Below are 20519 nucleotides of genomic sequence, written 5' to 3'. Positions count from 1 at the left end.
ATACTCCACACTTCCTTCCCTTCAGTGCTACAGTCTGAGTAATCCTCTCAAAGACCACCAGCAATGCAAATATACTAAATCTTTTGGCTGTATTTCAGAGATTTAAGGCAGTAATATATACTTAGCTTGGAGCCCTTCTGGACAGGAAATAACCAGAAAAGAGACTTGCCCCTCTATTCATAAGACTATCTGTCTGCTATTGATTAGGATCAGCCCCCACCCCAAGACAAGCTGCCTACTGTTAGGTGAGGAGTTTTAGTAGAAGAGGAGAGGGCTGGTGGGGGGAGGAGGGGAGTGAGAGAGCTATGGGTAGAGAAGAAGAAGAGATGGAGCTGGTAGAGGGAAGAGAGGATTGCACCTGGTTGAGATGGTAAATGGAGGAGGAGACAAAGGGCGCTGCCTTAGGGGGGGGGAGGGGTGTACAATTCCTAGGGAAGAAATGCACTCACTATGTAACCACTCCCCCCCCCCCCCCCCAAAAAAAAAAAAAAAAAAGCATTGAGGAGTGGCAGTGGCAATAGTACGTGGCTTGTGGGTTTCACCCATGGTAAGTAAATTCTGCAAAGCCTGCTAATTCCCAAGCAGTGTGCTATGGCATACCAGTATGCCATAGCACACTGCTTGGGAATCACTGGTCTAGGTTCTTTAGAAAAATGTTTAAATATCACTTAGCTGATAAAGATCACTACTGGTCAAAAGGAGCTTTATTTTCTAAAATTTGTTGTAGAGTGTTATATAATTGTGCTCCAAAGAGCTACCTTAGATTTAAATTTCATGTGTCATCAAATAGTTGGGCATAGAAAAGCACCTATGAAGCTGAGTTTTACCATTATCCTTGCCTCATGTGGCCATTTATGTTGTATTGCATTGGTAAGAATTGATCCAAAGCAATGTTTTCTATAGTTCCTTGGCCACATCAGTTTTAAAAGGTATTTGTATTTACTTTAATTTGGCAAATGAAATCATCCAAGTGAAAAGCTTTCTGCTTTCAGAGGTGTTCATGTTGAGAAAAATGATCTGTTTTTAATAAGTATACTTTTTCTTTATGTTCAGTATAGTGAATAACAGGATTAGCTGACTAGTTGGAACTACGTAAGTGATGTGCGCTAAAAACAATGTTGATGTATTTTATTACAGGTTATTTCCTGTGGGTTATTTCCCATAGGATTTTGTATACTGAGAATTGGATTTTAGTAAATTCCATGTTTGTATGGGAGTGTTTTGCGGCAGACAGAAAAGTATGGCATTATTGGCCATGGCATCGTGTATTTACATCTTAACCCTGCCATGATCCTAAAGGGGCAGCAAGCTAGAGTGATTCCTTCCCCCCTGCCTCATGCACACGAAAAGCCAAAGCTACATCTCCCCCCCGCCCCTCAAGCAGACTCTCCCCTATACCTAGTCCATGACCCGAACGTCACCCAATATACAAATATTGGCCCCTTCCCTCAAGCTTGCCTTTGGACCCGCTGTCCCCTTACTAGCAGGAGTCCCTGAGTCACAGTAGGTAAGAGTGGTTCCCAGTCATTCTTGCTTTGCTGGTCCCATAATTCAAAATGGTGCTGGCTAAAATTAACAGAACCTCTTCAGGTGTCATTAACTTTCCAAAGAGTAACATTGTTTGCATGGTTATTGCAATCCGTGTACACTTTTTTTAATATTAATGAGCTACTTTGCATGTGACATAGCTTATTAATTTTTTCCTCAAGTTGGTCCAAAGTTCTCATACAATATCGGTGTTACTAACATGGTTTTAACTTAACTTTCCAAAGGTTAATATTGATTATATGACATTGAACATGCAGTTTTGCATTAGTAAAAAACCTGTAGGTCTTTATCTATCACTTAAAAGTATGCTATGTTTATCTCTGCTAAATTAGTTTTAAGACAGACTGTGTAAGGCAAAAAAGTTCTGTTAGGTCTTGAGCTAGCAGCCTACTGGACAAGAGACCAGAGCCCTGCCTCTTGAACCATATATCTGAAACATGTAATATATAGGAAACCTGCTACAGGGACCAGTGACCACCACCCTGGAAGAATGAGATTAGACATTGGTTATTTTAAAGCAACCTGTGTAAATAAAATTTTATTCCTGAAAACTATAGGACTGCTTATTTGTGTTGTGTGGACCTAGATGAAAATATTTCTGACACCTGAAGTACCGTAAGTTGTAGCCCCTCTGTTAAAGAGTAGCCTCCCTTCTGGTATTAGTTTGATCAGAGCTATCTTTCTTTAAGTAAATGCATGGGTGCAGGTGATTGCTATTGAGGACTTGCAGTTACCCGGGGACTGTTCCTTGCATCTGGTGTGGTCCATTATGTCTGTTTTATATGCTTAGTTTTGCTTGATTTTAGACTGTTGATTTTTATGTTGTGTTTAGGTGTTATGTCTATTCATGTTTTATTGTTCAACGCTATGTTGGTCCTTACCAAGGGCCAGGAAGGCAATCTGCAAGTAATTTAATAAATTAATAAGCTGCAGTGAAATACTGCATTGTCCTGTTGAATTACTATGGAATTTGATCTGGGCACCTTGATCTTGCAACTGGAACTGTTGTGAATACTGTGAACTGAGTCTGCCTTGTTGTATTTGGATGTATTACTACAGATGGTGGAGTGTTTTAGCTCCATGCCCTGAAAGAAAGTTTGTATTCTTGAAGGTGAAGCTAAAACCTGCTAAGAATAAATCATATGTTGAGCCAGAAAGAGAAGTGTGTGGTCTTAGTAACTGAGTCTGTCTACCTGTTTCTGATGGGAACTTCTAATAAACAGTTATATACTGTCTAACCAGTCAAAATGCTTGATTGCTTTTCACTGGTTTGAGAAAATCAATACATTATAACCTCCAAACAATTTCCTTTCATCATAAATTTGAGGTACTTAAAGCCACCCAGAATTAAATGTAGAGGCAGGTATTTTATAAAGTATGCACATACTCTGCTTCTGAAAATCCTTCTTGCGCATGTACTTGGGATCACTAGTTTGCCAGTTCATCTACACCTTTACCAGTTCACCTAGACCCTCCAGCAGTTCAACCTGAGCCATAACCAATTCATCCAGACCTCTGACCTAAAAACTACAGACAAAAGACAAGTGCAATTTCAATTGCTCAAGTCCAGTTAGCAGATGTAAAATCATACAGACAAGTTTGATAATGTTATGCGCATATACCACTTACAAAATAATTAATGTGTGTATATTTCTGAACCCCATACCGCAGTGTTTCTAAACTACTCCTTTCCCTCCCCCCGTTACCATTTATGTGCGACACTGCAAATATGTGCATACACTCTAGGCTTATGAAATAGGATATATGCACATACATCTTTCTAAGGCATAATTTTACGAGTGCGGCCCCGTGTAACTCTTTGAAAAGTACCTCCTTAGATTTTTGTGTATTCACTTGACCATCAGTTCATCTCCTATTTCTAGATGATATCTTCAGTATAGAGATGAGAAATACATACCAGACAAAATCTGGTTGGCCAGTTGCCACTTTGTGTGGGAAGATGCATGCCAGCCACACAAGTTTGAGTCTGGTCTCTTTGTAATTACTATTGCATCTTTTTATTTGATGAGTTCAGTTTTCTGTTGGGAATGTTCCAAGTTTAAGGGTTTTTTTTTTTTTTTAAAGAAAAGAAAGCTAATTTAATTGCATATGAAGATAAAGCAAATTTTAATTCCAAAAAGCTTTCATCAAGGTATTGCACATTATAATTACATTTCTAGTTCACATTCCCAAAGCATTTAAAGGAATGATGAGATGGTACATCACATTATATGCCCAATGTATTGAACTCAGGAATATGCAAATAAAATCCAATTGTAAAGGTCAAAATAAACTACAATACAAATAAAATAAAATTACCCCATGCCATGAACCAAGCTACATGTATTACAAAACCCAGGATACATCATCTTTTATCCAGTAATAATTATTTTTGCTTGATTAATTTTTGAACTTCTGCTTCTGCTATAAATAGAAATTTTGAGGTATAAAGTGACATGACTTAAAAATAGTCTTGCACATCATCTAAAAATGTATAGCGCACAAGGAAAATGTATTAATTCTAAGTAAACATCAACAATTTTTATTGTGTAGCTATTTGATATAGTTTTTATTTGAAATAACAAATGAGGTGCAGTGAGCTATTCTTTAAAGAAGTGAAGGTTCTTTTGGTCTGGCAATTAATTGTGCTGTTATCTTATTTAGTTAAAATACAGTGAGTTCCTAAAATTAGGCACTCAAGATTGGCCCTTAAGTTAGATGCCTATTTTCAGCTGAATTTAGAGCCCTAAGTTTTCAGCTGAAAATTCACCTAAATTTAGGATTCTAAAAATTAGAGGGGGAGGGGGCAATATTCGGCACAATATTCGGCACGCGTAAATCCGGAGGATTTACGCGTGTAACTGGCCTTGCGTGCACCGGGCCTGTTTTAAAAAGGCCCGGCGACGTGTGTAAGCGGGGCCATATTTGCCGCTGTGCCGGGGATCGCGTGCTGGCAGTTGGCTGGCGCGCGCACTTGCGCCTGCCCAGAGGCAGGTGCAAACGATAAAACACATTTTTTGAAGGGGGTTAGAGTAGGGCTGGTGGGGGGGGGGGGGGAAGGTTAGGGGAAAGGGGTGGGAAGGTCAGGTTAGGGGGAAGGCAGAGTGGCTCGGCGCGCGCAAGGTGCACAATTGTGCACCCCCTTGCGTGCACCGACCCCGGATTTTATAACATGCGCGTGCATGTTATCGGGCGTACATGTGCGCGCGTGCATGTTATAAAATCTACCCCAAAGTATTTTTGTTGGAGGTCATGCAATATAAATTTTACTTTCCAGATTTTCTTCGTATCAGCTGATATGCATTTAGATTAAATGCTACCCATACATTCCATTATTTGTAAACCATAATTTAATCATTGCTGTTTTTTTTTATTATACTTTCAGAAGTTAGACAACTTTCTTCAATTCACCATAAAAAGGAGCATCCTTGCACAGGACTGCAGAAGTTTGGTACAAGGATGTGGTGACCAGGGGATCAGAGGCTGGCCACCTTTGCATGGACCAAGGATTTACAATGTTTGTTATTTTGTGAACAAGGACAGCTTTGGACCTAGTTGAGACTCTGAAAATGCGGCCATGGACTGGCTCCTGGCGTTGGATTATGCTTATCCTTTTTGCCTGGGGCACCTTGTTATTTTATATAGGAGGACATTTAGTGAGAGACAATGACCATCCTGATCACTCCAGCAGAGAACTCTCCAAGATACTTGCAAAGCTTGAACGTTTAAAACAACAGAATGAAGATTTAAGGCGAATGGCAGAGTCTCTCAGGTAAAATTTTAAAGTATGCATGGGGTACCTGACATCATTGTTTTTCAAGTTTTGTCTTTTAAGAAGCCACTTAGTAGAAGCTGGTGAACCATGCCTTAGTGCCAAAGTAAAGTGTTGTTCCATAATCATAAAGCTAAATGTTAAGCTATTTAATATATTTTTTCTAAATGCTAGTCTCAAAGCTATGCTTTAATATTCAGAGGAGTAGCATCTAGATCAGATGGCTTTATTGGGGTTGAAACTTCCTTGTTCAAATGTTTATTTTTATTTTTCTGTAACACAGTGCTTCTCAGTTTCCAGCATAAGACAACTGCTACAACACATTTATGCTCTCTTCCTAGTAGTTACTCATCATATATTCTGTACGCATGCAGATCTTTGCAGATATTACTGTATGCTTTGATATCCATTCTATACACACTTTGTAACTCTTGGGATTATTTATGGAGTCCATTGTGTGGTTTGAAAAAAGTGGCCTGGCCCTTGCTGTGAAAGCAAAGATAGCCTCTGCCAATTTATGGAGCAGAGCACAGAGTAATTTTCTAAAATAGTGAAGTATTGTTTTTACACATTGCATACCAATGGAATAAAAGAAAATCATAAGGTGTCAGTGTCACTTTTAGAGGCACTTAATTATGAGGAATTAAAACAAGATTTGGTTTGTTGGACTCTCCAACTAGTTTTCTGTCCGTTTCCTCACACTCCTTTAAATTAAAATTATGCCTTAGAATTAAACAAATTAAATATGCTTGTCTATCTGCTAAAGGCAACGGTTGAGCCTGCATGATATTGTTGGGATTATCCCTAGGAATTTGCACTCCCAAACCCAGGACACTTATGAGCAGAAACACAATTTAGGATTCACTCAAGCCTTTAACCAAACTGCCTATTCTTTTTCTGTCCCTAAGAACCCAGCTGTGTATTTCCTAAACAAGAAACTTAAGGCCCCACATGGGTATCCATCACTGCAAGCCAAGCTGAGAAGGTCTGGTGGTCAGCCAAAGTCTTTCCTAGGATGATTCTAATGTTCACCACGGTCCCTCTCTCTTGGACACCTTGCTCTCAGTGTAGTGAAGGTCGTGATCTTCTCCTTTGTTACAGTACAGCTACTGATGCAAATTCAGCTCCAGTTGCAGAGATTCCGTTTCTGAAACAGTGACTGTTTTGTTTTCCTAGTCTACACCCGAACAATCTTGCTATGTTGTATCAGGCAGTGCCAAGCACACCATTAGCTGTTGCCATCCAGTTAGGCAATCTCACTCACGATCAAAGTTGTGTGGTGGTTTCCACAGAAACCTTTCTGAGGCTCCATACCTTGAGTTTATCATACGTTCAGCATGTGTTTTTGAAAGGTGACCTTTCAAAAACATATGCTGAACGTATGTTAATAATAGAATATGCTGAACGTATGTTAATAATAGAATATGCTGAACGTATGTTAATAATAGACTGAAGCGATTCAGTCTATTATTGTAAAGGTTTCCCAATATCTGCTCAAGTTCTGATTCACTGTAAGTATTTGTTGGCATAACTTGGACCTGTTCTGTCCTTTTGACTTTTTTTCCATCTTGGCTCGCACCTGTTCTGTCTTGCCTATGTTTTTCTCCTCCTGCCCCCACCCTTGCTTAGCTGTGCAAGAGCTCATCTCTTTTCTGCAAGTTTGCTGTGCATGAGTAGGACAGCAAACTGTGGTCAGAGGGAAGCAGCAAGAAGCAAAAAAAAAAAAAAATTGATAGTTTTAAGTTCTGTCTTCTGTAGCCTTATGAAAAATATAAAAGAAATAAAGAAAAACTGACCGTGATCATCAGCATCATTTATCTGTGGCATTTCTTTCCAGCCAAGGAATTCAAGGCGTGTTGCATATCAAAGTAATGACAGAATACATATGACTGCTATTAACGATATCAGTCAGCAGCAGATACCCTTTCAGCTTGCTGGATGCTTCCTCCGAACACCAGGGCAAACCCGAAGAGAATGCATCCTGCTATAGGCTGAATGAGCATCTAGTACTGATCAGGAAAGACCCTGGACCCATTGTTGCCATGACTGTTTAGTCAGCTAGCATCCCACCCATCCATGCCCCAAATCGTATTTTATTAATTTGTTTTATTGAACTATAGTAGATAGAAGTGGAATACAGTTGATTACCAGAGGATTTCTGTGGTTCTCCCAGCCATACAAAAAAAGCTATATGAAAACAAATCATTAACAGGAATTGCATTTAAAGGTACTTATAGGATACTTTGGAGGATATGCTATTTTTAATTGGCCCAACAAAAAAAATTATAAACAAAGATGTTACAGAGCTTTTTTTCAGGGGGTACTTGCTGGTACTGTGTACTGGAACCTTTTCCTTCACCTGCTTGATTTTCCCCGTGGCCCCCTAAAAAAAAAACCAAAACTGAAAAACCCCCATGCATCCTGCATAGGAGTACTGATACCTTTTCTTTCCAGAAAGAAAACACTGGATATTACTATATAGGAGCCTTTTGCCACATGCATTCAAATATCCTGTTCATTTTTCCTGAGCCCAGTATGGCAATAGAACATACAAAGTACTTATGTGTGTGTTAAATGTTTATGCCAGCAACGTCTGAAATAACTGAGTTGCTTCATGTATAAATGGACCTGCCTTCCTTCAACTTGGAAGGCTGTTTTACTCACTGAACAATGTTAAAAACAATAAGCTTATGACAAATTTAAATGTCTCCTATTTATCAAAACACTTTTTTCAATCAGGGGAGTTCAAAGAATATTTGAATTATCTTTTTAAAATTAAGTTGTAATGTTTTAAAAGTTCATAATCTACAAGCAGGATGACTTAACCATGACATTTGTGACATCATCCAGCTGCACTAAATGGATGTTTCTAGCTCAGTAAGGGGTAGATTTTATAAGAAGCATGCGGGCGTACTTTTGTTCGCATAACCCTGCGCAAACAAGAGTACGCCGGGGTCAGCGCGCGCAAGGGGGTGAACATTTGTGCACCATTTGTGCGGCCTCGGAGGGAATGTTTTTTTTGTTCCCCCCTACCTTTCCCTCCCTTCCCCTACCTAACCCACCCCCCCAGCCCTAACTAAATCGCCCCCTACCTAAAAGGGGGTGAACATTTGTGCACCTTGCACGCGCCAAGCCCTGCGCGCGCTGCCCATTCCCTCAGAGGCCGCTCCGAAATCAGAGCGGCCTCGGAGGGATTTTTTTTTTGTTCCCCCCCTACCTTTTCCTCCCTTCCCCTACCTAACCCACCCCCCAGCCCTAACTAAATCGCCCCCCCTACCTTTCTTTTAAAAGTTACGCCTGCCCGGGCCAGCTGCTGGTTGCCGGCGTGCCATTCCCCGGCTCGGGAGCAGTTTCGGAGGCACCTGGCAAGATCCCAAACAAGTATTTAGATCCAATGCTGCTAACTCCCAGGCGTAAATAGTGGCTTTCCCCAAATCTATTTGTTTATTAACAACTTATGGATTTCTCCTCCAAGAACTTTTTCAAACCTTTTTCAAACCCAACTACATTAACTTCCTTTACCATATTAACTGGCAATGAATTCCAGAGATTTAACTGTACATTGAGTGAAAAAGAATTTTCTCCAATTTGTTTTAAATGTGCTACCTACTAACTTCACAGAGTGTTCCCTAGTCTTTATTTTTTAAAAGAGTAAATAACCGATTCATATTTACCTATTCTTTTCCACTCATGATTTTATAGACCTCTATCATATTCCCCTTCAGCCTTCTCCAAGCTGAACAGCCCTAACCTCTTTAGACTTTTCTAATAGGAGAGGCATTCCTATTTGTTTAAATGTTATGTAACTGTTTTAAATTGTTCCTCGTTTTTTATGTATTGCTCTCAAGCACTCTTATTTGTTCCATGTTCTTTGTTCCTTGTAATGCTCTTAGGCAAGTTGAATTGTTTCACTGTAAACCGGTTTGATTTGCATCCGATGCAAGAAGATCGGTATATAAAAAACCATAAATAAATAAATAAATTCCATCCCACTTTTTTTTTTTTTTTTTGCCCTTCTCTGTACCTTTTCTAGTTTAACTAACTTTTTTGAGATAAAGCAACTAGAATTGCACACAGTACTCTAGGTGGGTTTCACCATGGAGTGATACAGAGGTATTGTATTTTTTATTCTCCATTCCTTTCCTAATAATTCTTAACATTGTTTGATTTTTTTGATTGCTGCTGCATACTGAGCTGAGGATTTCAAAGTATTGTCCACGATGACACCCAGATCCTCTCTGGATGGTAATGCCTAATATGGAACCTAATATCGTGTAACTACAGTTTGGATTATTATTTCATGTGTACACCACTTTGTACTTGTCCGTATTAAATTTCATCTACCATTTGGATAACCAGATTCACGGTTAATTGGTTGTTTACTCTTTCAAAAAAGTACAAAGATCAGGGAACAAACAATGAAGTTACTAGGTAATACATTTAAAACTAATAAGAAATTTTTTTTTTTTACTCACGCTTACTTTTGCTTTGGAATTTGTTGCCAGAGGATGTAGTGAAAGCTATTAGTGTAGCTGTGTTTAAAAAAGGTCTGGACAAGTTCCTGGAGGAAACCATTATTAAGGAAGAGTTGCAGAAATCCCCTATTTATTCTTGGGATAAGAAGTTTGAAAATTATCTGCCCCTTGGGATCCTGCTAGGTACTTTGGACTTGGCTTGGCCACTGTTGGAACAGGATAATAGGCTTGATGTACCCTTGGTCTGACCCATTATGGCAAGTCTTATAAGGTCCTCCTGCAATTTTTAACAGTCTGCTTGTGATATAACAGTTTGGAATAATTTTGTGTCATCCGAAAACTTGATCATCTCTGTTTCCTTTTCCAGATCATTTATAAATATATTGAAATGCACCGGTCCCAGTATAGAAACATGAGATACTTCACTGTTTAACTTTCGCCACGGAGAAAACTGACCAATTAGTCCTGCTCCTTTTCCTTTTAATCAATTTGTAATCCACAATAGTACATTGGCTCCTAACCTATGACATTTTAATTTTCTCAGGAGTTTCTCATGAAGGACTTTGTCAGATGCCGTCTGAAAATCCAAATATATATCCATTGGCACACGTTCATGTTTATTAATCCCTTCAAAAAATTGTAGCATATTGGTGAGGCAGGATTTCAGTTATGCAAATTCATGCTATATTAAACCATGTTTTTCTGTATGTTCAGTAATTGTTCTTTAGAATAATTTCTACAATTTTTCCTGGCACTGAAGTCAAACTCACCAGTCTGTAGTTTCCGGGATCACTCCTGGGTCCTTTTTAAAGATTGGAGTTACATTGGCCACCCTCCAATCTTCAGGTACAATAGATGATTGGTAGGTTACAAATTACTAGTAATAGATCTTCAATTTCATTTTTGAGTTTCTTCAAAATGCTGGGTTGTACACTATTGTTCCAGGTGATTTGCTACTTTTTAGTTTGTCAGTCTGACCTTTTACATCTTCCAGGTTCACCATGATTTGTTTCAGCTGTTAGGAAACATCAGCATTAAATACTGTTTCCAGAGCAAGTTATTCCCCTCCATCTTCCTCAGTAAAGACTGAAGCAAAGAATTCATTTAGGGGTAGATTTTCAAAACTTGGCATGTGTAAATCCCAGGGTTTATGCGCGTGGCCGGGCCTTACGCGTGCCGGGCCGATTTTCAAACGGCCTGGCCACGCGTGTAAACCCCGGGATGCATGTAAGTCCTGAGGCTTGAAAAAGGGGTAGTGGGCGCACATGGACTCTCGCGCGTAAGTTTTGAAAATCTACCCCTATGTCAGTAATGGCGAACTCCAGTCCTCAAGTACCACAAACAGGCCAGGTTTTCACGATATCCACAATGAATATGCATGAGATAGATTTGCATACAATGGAGGCAGTGCATGCAAATCTTTCTCATGTATATTCTTTGTAGATATCCTGAAAACCTGGCCTGTTTGTGGCACTCAAGGACTGGAGTTCGCTATCACTGCCCTATGTCTTTCCGCTATGGCCTTGTCTTCCTTACGTGCCCCTTTAATCCTTTGATTATCTAACATTCTAACATTATTATGAGTTTTTCCCTCTATAGCCAACTTCTTTTCAAATTCTCCTTTTGCCTGCCTTATCAGTGTTTAGCATCTAACTTGCCAGTGTTTATGCTTTTTCTGATTTTCTTTAGATGGATCCATTTTCCAATTTTTGAAAGAAGTTCTTTGACTAAAGTAACCTCTTTCACCTGAGCTTTTAACCATGCTGGCAGTCATTTGGCTTTCCTTACACCTTTATTAATGTGTGGAATACAGCTGTTCTGGGCCTCCAAGATTTATTTTATTAAGCACTACCCATGCCTGATGTAAACTCTTAAGCCTTGTAGCTTCACCTTTTAGTTTTTTTTCCTATTTTCTTCATTTTATTAAAGTCTCCCTTTTGAAAGTTTAATGCTAGATCAATATATTTAATGTCCTCCCTCTAATCATTAAGTCTATTTTGATTGTGTTATAATCACTGTTGCAGAGAGGCCCAGCTATCATTACCTCTTGCACCGAATCCTGTGTTCCACATAGGTCTAAAATATCACCTATGCAGATTCTATGATATTTATTTTATTTATTTATTTGTTGAGTTTTATATACCGTCATTCGGTGCAGCCATCACAACGGTTTACAAGATTCAAACAGAGTACAGATAATTAAACAATGCTGCTCGTTGCAAAAATAACAGTGGGAGGGATGACGGGATGGGGGCGGGAGAGGGAGGGGGGAGGAAAGAAAGGGAAAGGAGGATAGTAACGGTATAGAGATGTATTCATCTTAGAGGCAGTCTTTTTGTGTTGTTTCTTATAAGTTCATAGTGGTATGGCACTGGTTGCTGTTGGTTGCTGTTTCTTTCTTGCGTGGGTTTGGTTGATACATTTAGTACCCTGCAATTTATCCTGGTAGACTTTATGCCATCCCTAACAAAAAGTGCCGCATCACCATCATTGATCCACTCTAGCATTGTTATATAATTTGTACCCTGGTATAGTACTGTTCCATTGGTTATCCTCTGTACAACTCACCTATGAGATGCCTGTTAAGTCTATTCAGTGCTGTATATTCTAACTCTTCCATCTCATTCTTTAGACTTCTGGCATTAGCATATAGCCATTTCAAGGTATGTTTATTTGTATATACAATTTACCTAGCATTGAACAGGGATAATTTGGAATCTTTTAACTCAATTTAATCTTTACTTATAGGCAAATGGGCTACTTTTCCTTTTATTTGAATCTCTCTATTGGGATGCTGTAATTCCCCTGTTTCTTTAGTATCCTTTAAAGATACTTCCCTCCAAACCATGTGCTGCTAGGCAACTGTCTACTTTCCCCCGTGTTCTAGTTTAAAAGCTGTTCTATTTCCTTTTTAAAGTTTAGCAGCAGCACATGGTTAAGTTGGAGCCCATCCTTTCGGAATAAGCTCCCCCTGTCTCAAAATATTGCCCAGTTCCTAACAAATCTAAAGCCCTCTTCCTTGCACCATCTTCTCATCTATACATTGAGATTCCATAGATCTTCCTGCCTCTGGGGTCCAGCGCTTGGAACAGAAAGTAATTCAGAGAATGTGACTCTGGAAGTTCTGGATTTCAACTTTCTACCTAAGAGCCTACATTTGGCTTCTAGATCCTCTCTCCCAGACCTTCCTATGTGGTTGATGCCAAACAGTTGGCTCCTTCCCAGCATTGTCTAATATTCTATCTAGGTGATACATGAGATTTGCCACCTTCACACCAGACAGTCAAGTTGCCAAGTGATTCTAATATCCACCAGCCACCCAATTGTCTACATACCTAATAATTGAACCACCAACTATGATGGTCATCCTAACACTGCTCTCTTGGGCTTAAGACCTTGGCGATCCATCCTCAGTGCAAAAGGATAACACATCATCTGGAGAGCAGGTCCTAGATACACTTTCACTTCCTGCTACACCATGGTGGTGGTTTTGCAAGAAGTGTATTGCTCCTTCAAGGCAATACTGGAGCTACCAGACTAGAGTTGGGACTTGACTACTATGTCCCTGAAGGTCTCCTCTATATACCTCTATCTGTCTCATCTCCTCCAGGTCTGCTACTCTATCTGGCTTCCAGTGATTGGTCTCATTCTCTGAGAGCCAGAAACTCTTAGCAACAGGTGTACATATACAATTTCTCACCAACTAGTAGGTAATCATATATGTGGCACTTGGTGCAGAAGACTGGAAGGCTCCCTTTGCGCTGCTGGATGTCTGCCTGCATTTTAATGTTGTTGAGTTCTTAGTTAATTTAGGTTGCTAAATTTAAGTCTTTTAAATGTAAGTAGTGAATTTAATGTTAATTTGGCAATGACCTGCAGGGAGACAGTCTGTTAAGGGCTGGTTAACTCCCTTGTTTTAATTAAATCCCTTATTGATTTTTGGTGTGAAAATGTCTTTTGTCCTCTTATATGGGGATAAGAATCTATAAATCAAAGAATGTACTTAGTGGTGGGTGGGAGGGAAAGAGAGACACTACAAATTATCTACCTTTCCTTTTAATCAGGCACACACTCTAAAAAAAAAAAAAAATTACCTTGCTTTCCTTTAATTAAGCACTAAAGATTAATTTTTCTGTAGTTTCACCTCTCCCCCCAAACTTTTAAATCCCAGCATTTCCCATCAAAGCAATACTCACTGATCCTCTTTAGCCACCAGCCACATCTTCCTCTCTCAATCTCTCAGGAGTGGGACCCAGCCTAGAATCTGCTAAATGTTATAATTATGGGCAGATGTTACCTAGATCCCAGCAGAACAGGGCCTGGAAGATGAAGGAGCTTCACAGGTCTGTCAAAACACACAGCCGTTCTTTTTAGAGTGGGGTATCCTTGGGCTTCCTCCTGCTGAGTTGAGCAAAGGCTCCTCTAGCAGGGCTCCCACTCCTACAGCACTGGAGTCCAGAACTTGAAGTCAAGCAAGGTGCGAAAGCACTAGGTGCAGGAGATGGCATGCTCCACAATGCAGTCTCGAGCCTCTTCTCTCTCAATGCTTGTCTGTGCCAAAGTAGTGCCATTCAACTCAGTGGCAAGGGAACCATTGGTGCAGTACCTGGCATCATCCAACCATCATGAGTCTGCGTAAGCAACATGCCAGCCTCCAGTGCTGTCAATACACCAGTCAGTGCAGAATACTGGTGCACAGTAGACTCCATTGATGCCGGTTGTAACCCTCTCTTGGGCAGGCCCCAGCATGGACACTTCACAGATACCTTCCTCTTCCTAGATTCCAGGCCCTCAAAGGCCCATTCAGTGTTTGCTAAGAGCACTCAGCCCAGGTCCCTCTTATTGCATCTGGAAATTTTGGACCTTGTCTGCTGCATTGTGACTTTTAATTCAGGTAGCCCAGGTGGAGTTCTCTACCTGGGTGATGATCTTATACTGATGTCAGAAGAAGGTGTCTCTTCTCAAACTCTGGCCAAAAGGACATAGCAGTCCGCAGACCATGTTACAGTCTGGAGAAGACTTTCTTTACCTGTTTGGTGGCCAGTGACAAGGGGGCATCAGTCTTTGCTGTCCAGGATATCAGATTTGTCACATTCAAAGGGGAGTCTCTCCCACTTCTACACCACAGGAACTCCCATCAGAAATACCAGAGGTGGAAGCTAGCCTGCCTCCATTGAGCATGCCATTCCTCTTTGTGGAGGAGTGCAGCCAGTATTCAGAGGAGGAAGCCTAGGGTATGGCCAAATGGGACCTTCACTGGGAGTTTTCCCCTCAGAGACAACAAAGGTTTCTACACAAATCGCTATCTTCATTGGGGTCATGGGTTATCATCTCTTCATCATTCAGTTTGGAAGAGGGGGCTGTAGGGACTCCCTCTGACCCCTTACCTGACCTGCCAGAGCATTTGACCCACCATTAGATCTTTCATATTCCAGATTCTTGGACAAGTTGAATAAGGCTCAGAGTCAACATCTTTGGCCTACTTTTGGATTTTGAAAACCCCTTTTGAATCAGCGATCCCAGTTCATCAAATTCTGTGGGACCTGCAAACAAAATTGTGAAATAATTTGGCTTCCTGAGCCTCCTGTAGCTAGGAAGCTGGATCTTAAATATGGAGTGTAACAGGCTTCTGGTTTTGGCATAGTCCAATTGTCTAACCAATTTGTGGTGATAGAGTTGGTGTTGAAGTGGGCCAAAAATGCCAGGATATTTTCTAACACCCTAGCCCTCAGTTTAAGGACCCCAAGTTACTGGACAACTTCAGGAAGACAGTCTTCCAGAGCTTGATGCTAAATGCCCGTATTACAGTCCACTAACTCTCTATGGTACAGTACTTACACAATTGCATCCACAAGCTGAATCCTCTTGTGGAGTACCTGAACAGGGAGCAACAGGATTATCGGCAAGGTCTTCTGAATGTAGACGAGAGTGAGGAGCTTCTCATCCGTTCGGTGTTAAGTCTGTCAACACTTTGGCAAGATCTTTTACAGCTGCCATTGGGGTGTGCTGAATTGGCCTAGTTAAGAGCCAACAGTTTGCAAGAAGACATTCATGACAAGCTGGCCAATGTCCCATATTCTGGGGACAAAGTCAGAGAAACCATTGCCCAGATTAAGAAACCACATGCAACCATTCAATCTCTTTGGATGGGAGCCAACTGGCCTCCATCCTCTAAGTGTCCTTATTTCACTTTTAAGAGGTCCTTCTTCTAGAGTATTTCCTCCTGCCAATTTCAGTGATATCGCACTATACCTGCACTGCCATAGCAGCAACTTCCTGCCTGAGAATGCCCGTGTGAATGATGCCAACCTAAGATACCTACAGCAGTCTCAGCCCAAATTAGGGCCTAGTTTTTGACAAGCCCCAATCCTCAGATCTTGACCCCTCCACTAGGGGAAGGAGTCAGTTCTTCAATGAGTCGAGAAGATCACTATTTTGGGTTCTCAAAATAGTCTGGCTACTGTTTGCACTTTTGGGCCTCAGCACTTCACTATTGATTAACCTTCAATCAGGATCCATCTCACTTGACCCAACTATATTTTGAGATGGAGTCTCTTCTCAGCCAGCAGGTGATAGAGCCTGTTCCTTCTGAAGAATATGGCAAGAGGTTCTATTCCTGCTATTTTCTTATCCCCAAGACGTCAGAGGGATTGAGGCCCCTCCTGGATTTATGAAGACCAAACAAGGAGGTTATTATGGGAAAAGTTCAAGATAAATACCCTCCATACTATCCTACTTTTCATCCAAGCAGGAGACTGGATGTGCACTCTGGATATGAATGATACGTATGCTCACATTCCATCCATGTCACTGGAAATCTGATTCATGGTGAAAGTGACTTGCTAGCAATACAAGGTTCTGCTTGTTGACCTCTCTGTGGCTCCTGTCAGTAGCGGCAGCACATTATAGTCATTGGGGTATTTGTGTGTTCCTTTACCTGGATGACTGGCTGGTGATGGGACCTTCTCAAGTGGGCTGCTGGACTCCATGTGGAAGACTATCCCACTACTTCAGTCTTTGGGTTTCATAGTAAATTTTGCCAAGTCTAACCGTGGCCCCATCCAGAGAATCAACTTCATCAGGGCATGGCTAGACTCATTAAAGGAGAAAATATTCCTCCTATCAGAAAGGACAAGCTGCCTATGAGCATTGGTCTAGAAATTGCTGCAGCGAGATTAAGTCCCATTCCAAACAATTCTTCTTGTCTTTGGTCACATGGCGGTGGTGGTGCATATGGTCCATATGACTCTCCTAATCATGAGAGCTCTCCTGAGGGGCTAGCTACATCAGTCCTTGTGACATTCCATAAGGGTAACCCTGGAGACGAAAAAAAATTTCTTGATTGGTGGCTGCACCCATTCATCCCAGAGTGAGTTTCCCTCTTCAAGCTTTACCTCATTTGATGATGCTGGCAAGAAATGCATTCACCAGAGAGTGGGGCACTCATACAGATTTCTTCCAAACTCGGGGATCTTGGTTGGCTATGGAACATCTTAGATCTATGAGGCATCATATGCATTCAGAGTTTTCTGTCAACTGCTTCAGGGAAAGAGAAGTCTGACAACCCGATGACAATGTTCTTGTGAACAAGCAAGAAGGCACTGGGACCTGGGACCTCTGCCAGGAATCCCAGAAGATTTGGAAGTGGGCTATCAGGCACAGAGCTTCCCGTAAGGCAACTGACTTTCCTGGAGTCTTCATCATAGTGGTGGATCACCTAGGCACAGTTTTCCACCCCATGAGTGTCTCTAGATCAAGGATTGCTAAATAGGCTTTTTGATCTTTGGGGTCAACCATCAATTGAGTTATCTGCAACACAAAACAAAGTTTGCTCCATTCATCAAAGCAAATTCAGAGCCATTCCAGATGCTTTTCTGCTGAAGTGAGGGGAAGATCTGCTGTATGCGTTTCCACTACTTCTGCTGGAGATGAAAAAGGTGCAGAAGGTACTTGAAGACCAGGTACATCTTATCCTAATTGCCCCAGCTTGGCCCAGACAGGTCTGGTTCTTGTATTTCTCAAGTTGTCAGTCCACCTACCGATTCCTCTAGGAACCAAACCAGTCCTATTAACACAAGATGGGGGGTCATTTGTGTCACCTGAGCTTCCCCTCTCTCAAATTGATTGCATGGTTATTGAGCTTTCGATAGTTTCCTCATTGAAGCTGTCCAAGAAGGTTGAGGACATTGTTATTTCAGCTAAGAATCTGTCCACCAGAAGAGTGAATGGCTTCAAATGGAAGCGTTTCTCACCTTAGTGTCAGGCAGGTTCCTGGGTCCCATTCGCCTGTAGTCCCAAGGTTCTGCTGCAGTACTTGTTCTTCCTCTCCTAAATGGGTCTCGGTATATCATCAGTGAAAGTACATCTTAGTGCCATTGCTGCTTACCACCTTCTAGGTGATGGAAAATAGATCTCCCTTTATCCTCCTGTATCAAAATTCGTGAAAGGTTTGTGGTATGCAAAGCTTCCTGTTGGAAACCACCTATGCTATGGGATCCTTAACATTGTCTTAGTACAACTTTTGAAGCCTTTCTAGAAGCCACTGGAGTCAGTTTCCTTGAAGTTTGTGGAAGGTAGTGTTTTAGTCACTATCACTTCAGTTAGAAGAGTCAGTGAACTAGAAATGTTGGTTTCATATTCTCCATACCTGCAGTTCTATTTATTTATATTTTACAATAGGGTGGTGCTCCGCACGCATCCTAAGTTTCTACCTAAAGTAGTTTTTGTGTTTCATTTGAATCAAGTGTAGCACCTCCACTTTGGTCCAGACTATGAATTACCCCTATGCTTGTGGTAGAGAGTACCACATGAGAAATTATATTCACTATTGTGACTTATCTTCAGGTTCGTCACCCGAGTCGGGGATGAGACAAGGTCCCGGTCACCCACATACCACAATCTTGTGCCCTTCTCAAACAACCTTACACTTATACACCACAGACAAGATACAATCATCACACCAGAAAAAAACAGTAATTATCCCTTTTACTAGTATTGTGTAAGTAGATAGTAAATCCAACCAGAAATAGTGAATGGGAAAAGAACAGTAATGAAGAATAAGATACCAACATCTGCTATATCATTTCACAATACAACAAACTTGCAGTTTTCTTATTTTAAATCAAGCAATGCAAAAGCAACAATGGGTATGGCCTGATGGCAGGGCAACCAACATACTCATATGGATTAAAAAAAAAAATTAACACAAAAAGATTGAGGGGAAAGGCAGTAAAGCAACTTTCAAAAAAATGTCTTTACTCGAAGTATTAAATGGGCAAAAAAGTCAGATCCACCACAATGTCACCAGTTTGTAAAGAGTGCACCCTGCACCAAACACAAAATGGTGTGGGAAACAAAAGCAATCAAGAAAATGAAGGAGTCTATTGATGATGGAGCTGGCTAGATGACAAACCAAATAAATGAGCACTGCAGGGTGTGAGAGGCCTCTCTCTCTTGGCAAACTTCCTCAAACAGTTTACTTGGCACTAGACAGAAAGCTAGCCTGGTTTTATTCTCTTATGGAAAGATCACGGTCGACCGGTTTTTCTTTCCCAGCGCTATCTCCTGGGGCTGTACCCACCAGCAAGGGTTTATGTTTGGCTTCAGCTAAGAGACTGAAACAGTTAAGATGAGATATTGGATTTGGGGCAAGAAGGCAAGGAAATAAACCTTCTCTCTCCTTTGTTAAAATGCTCTTTGCAAAGTTTAGATCAGGGGTGCTCGATAAGATCAGGGGTGCTTAAACCGGTCCTACGGGGGCCCCCCAGCCAATCGGGTTTTCAGGCTATCCCTAATAAATATGAATGCGATTTATTTGCTTGCACGTCCTCCTGTGTGTGCAAATATTTCTCATGCATATTCATTAGGGATAGCCTGAAAACCTGACTGGCTGGGGGGGGGCGGGGCTGAGGGGCCAGTTTGAGCACCCCTGGTTTAGATTATTTAGGATAGTGATCCAGCCATGGAGCTCCTGGGCCTGTTTATCTCTAGAAAGGAAGACTCGTGGTGTCCCAACTTCTGGCTCCTCTGTCCCTTGTTGTGATTGTACATGTGGCTCGTCTATGAGGCAAGAACAGCTATCCTCTTTACTTCCTTGGAGCGCAGACGTCTGTCTCGTCCTCTCTCCTGATAATTAGCTCTTATGGAGAAAAAACTGATTACAGAGCTGCTGCATACACTCCTCTCTCTGGCTCAAAATCCTGCTTGTCCCCACCCCTCACACTCAAACAGAGTCAGCCAAAATGCACCTTTTCTACCTTAAATGGTCGTGGTCCTTTGGCTTCCTCCTCTGCTGGTTATGTAGTGCTGTTCTCTGAGCAGGCTAAACAGTACAGCCCTTTCTACAACTTGTTAACACTGAGAGCACAGGAGTTGATACATTTTTATATTCCTTCACTGTGGGTTTCAGTCTCTGCATGTTTGAAACCTCCTTTTTGCAGGTCAGAACGCATCATTCAGACCCAGATGCAGCTCGGTCCACATTGTAAGGCTCCAACACATGATAAGTTCATGGGGGCAGGAACCTAGATAATAGTAACTTGCCACACAAGTGATTGTTTTGTCTACGTTCTTTCCAAGATCACATGTGCACAAAGGTGAGAAGGCTGTCTGCAGGACTGAATGTGGGTCTTAGCCTATTACTTGAGGAGAACTCAATCTCTCATGTCAAGCTTCTCAGCTCTTTATATCCTATGATCTTAACAGACTGGGCATGCCTGTTGCCA

At 41.2% G+C, this 20519-nt stretch overlaps 1 protein-coding gene across 9 annotated transcripts in view; it reads left to right on the top strand.

The window, feature by feature from the left end:
- FUT8 (fucosyltransferase 8) overlaps window positions 1-20519 on the top strand; it is a 543593-nt gene that overhangs the window by 224756 nt on the left and 298318 nt on the right. For 6 of the 9 annotated variants that reach the window (XM_029598885.1, XM_029598887.1, XM_029598881.1 and 3 more), the window contains one exon: window positions 4934-5320. In XM_029598885.1, the coding sequence (XP_029454745.1) occupies window positions 5118-5320 (203 nt within the window). In that variant the 5' untranslated portion in view covers window positions 4934-5117. Of the gene's footprint in view, window positions 1-4933; window positions 5321-20519 lie in introns of those variants that run through there. The other 3 variants (XM_029598888.1, XM_029598889.1, XM_029598890.1) reach the window with 3 other exon arrangements.

This window comes from Rhinatrema bivittatum, chromosome 4, assembly GCF_901001135.1.
Source record: "Rhinatrema bivittatum chromosome 4, aRhiBiv1.1, whole genome shotgun sequence".
Classification (NCBI taxonomy): Eukaryota; Metazoa; Chordata; class Amphibia; order Gymnophiona; family Rhinatrematidae; genus Rhinatrema; species Rhinatrema bivittatum.
The sequence above is the reverse complement of the archived record's forward strand: the minus strand, read 5'-3'. Positions and strand labels throughout refer to the sequence as shown.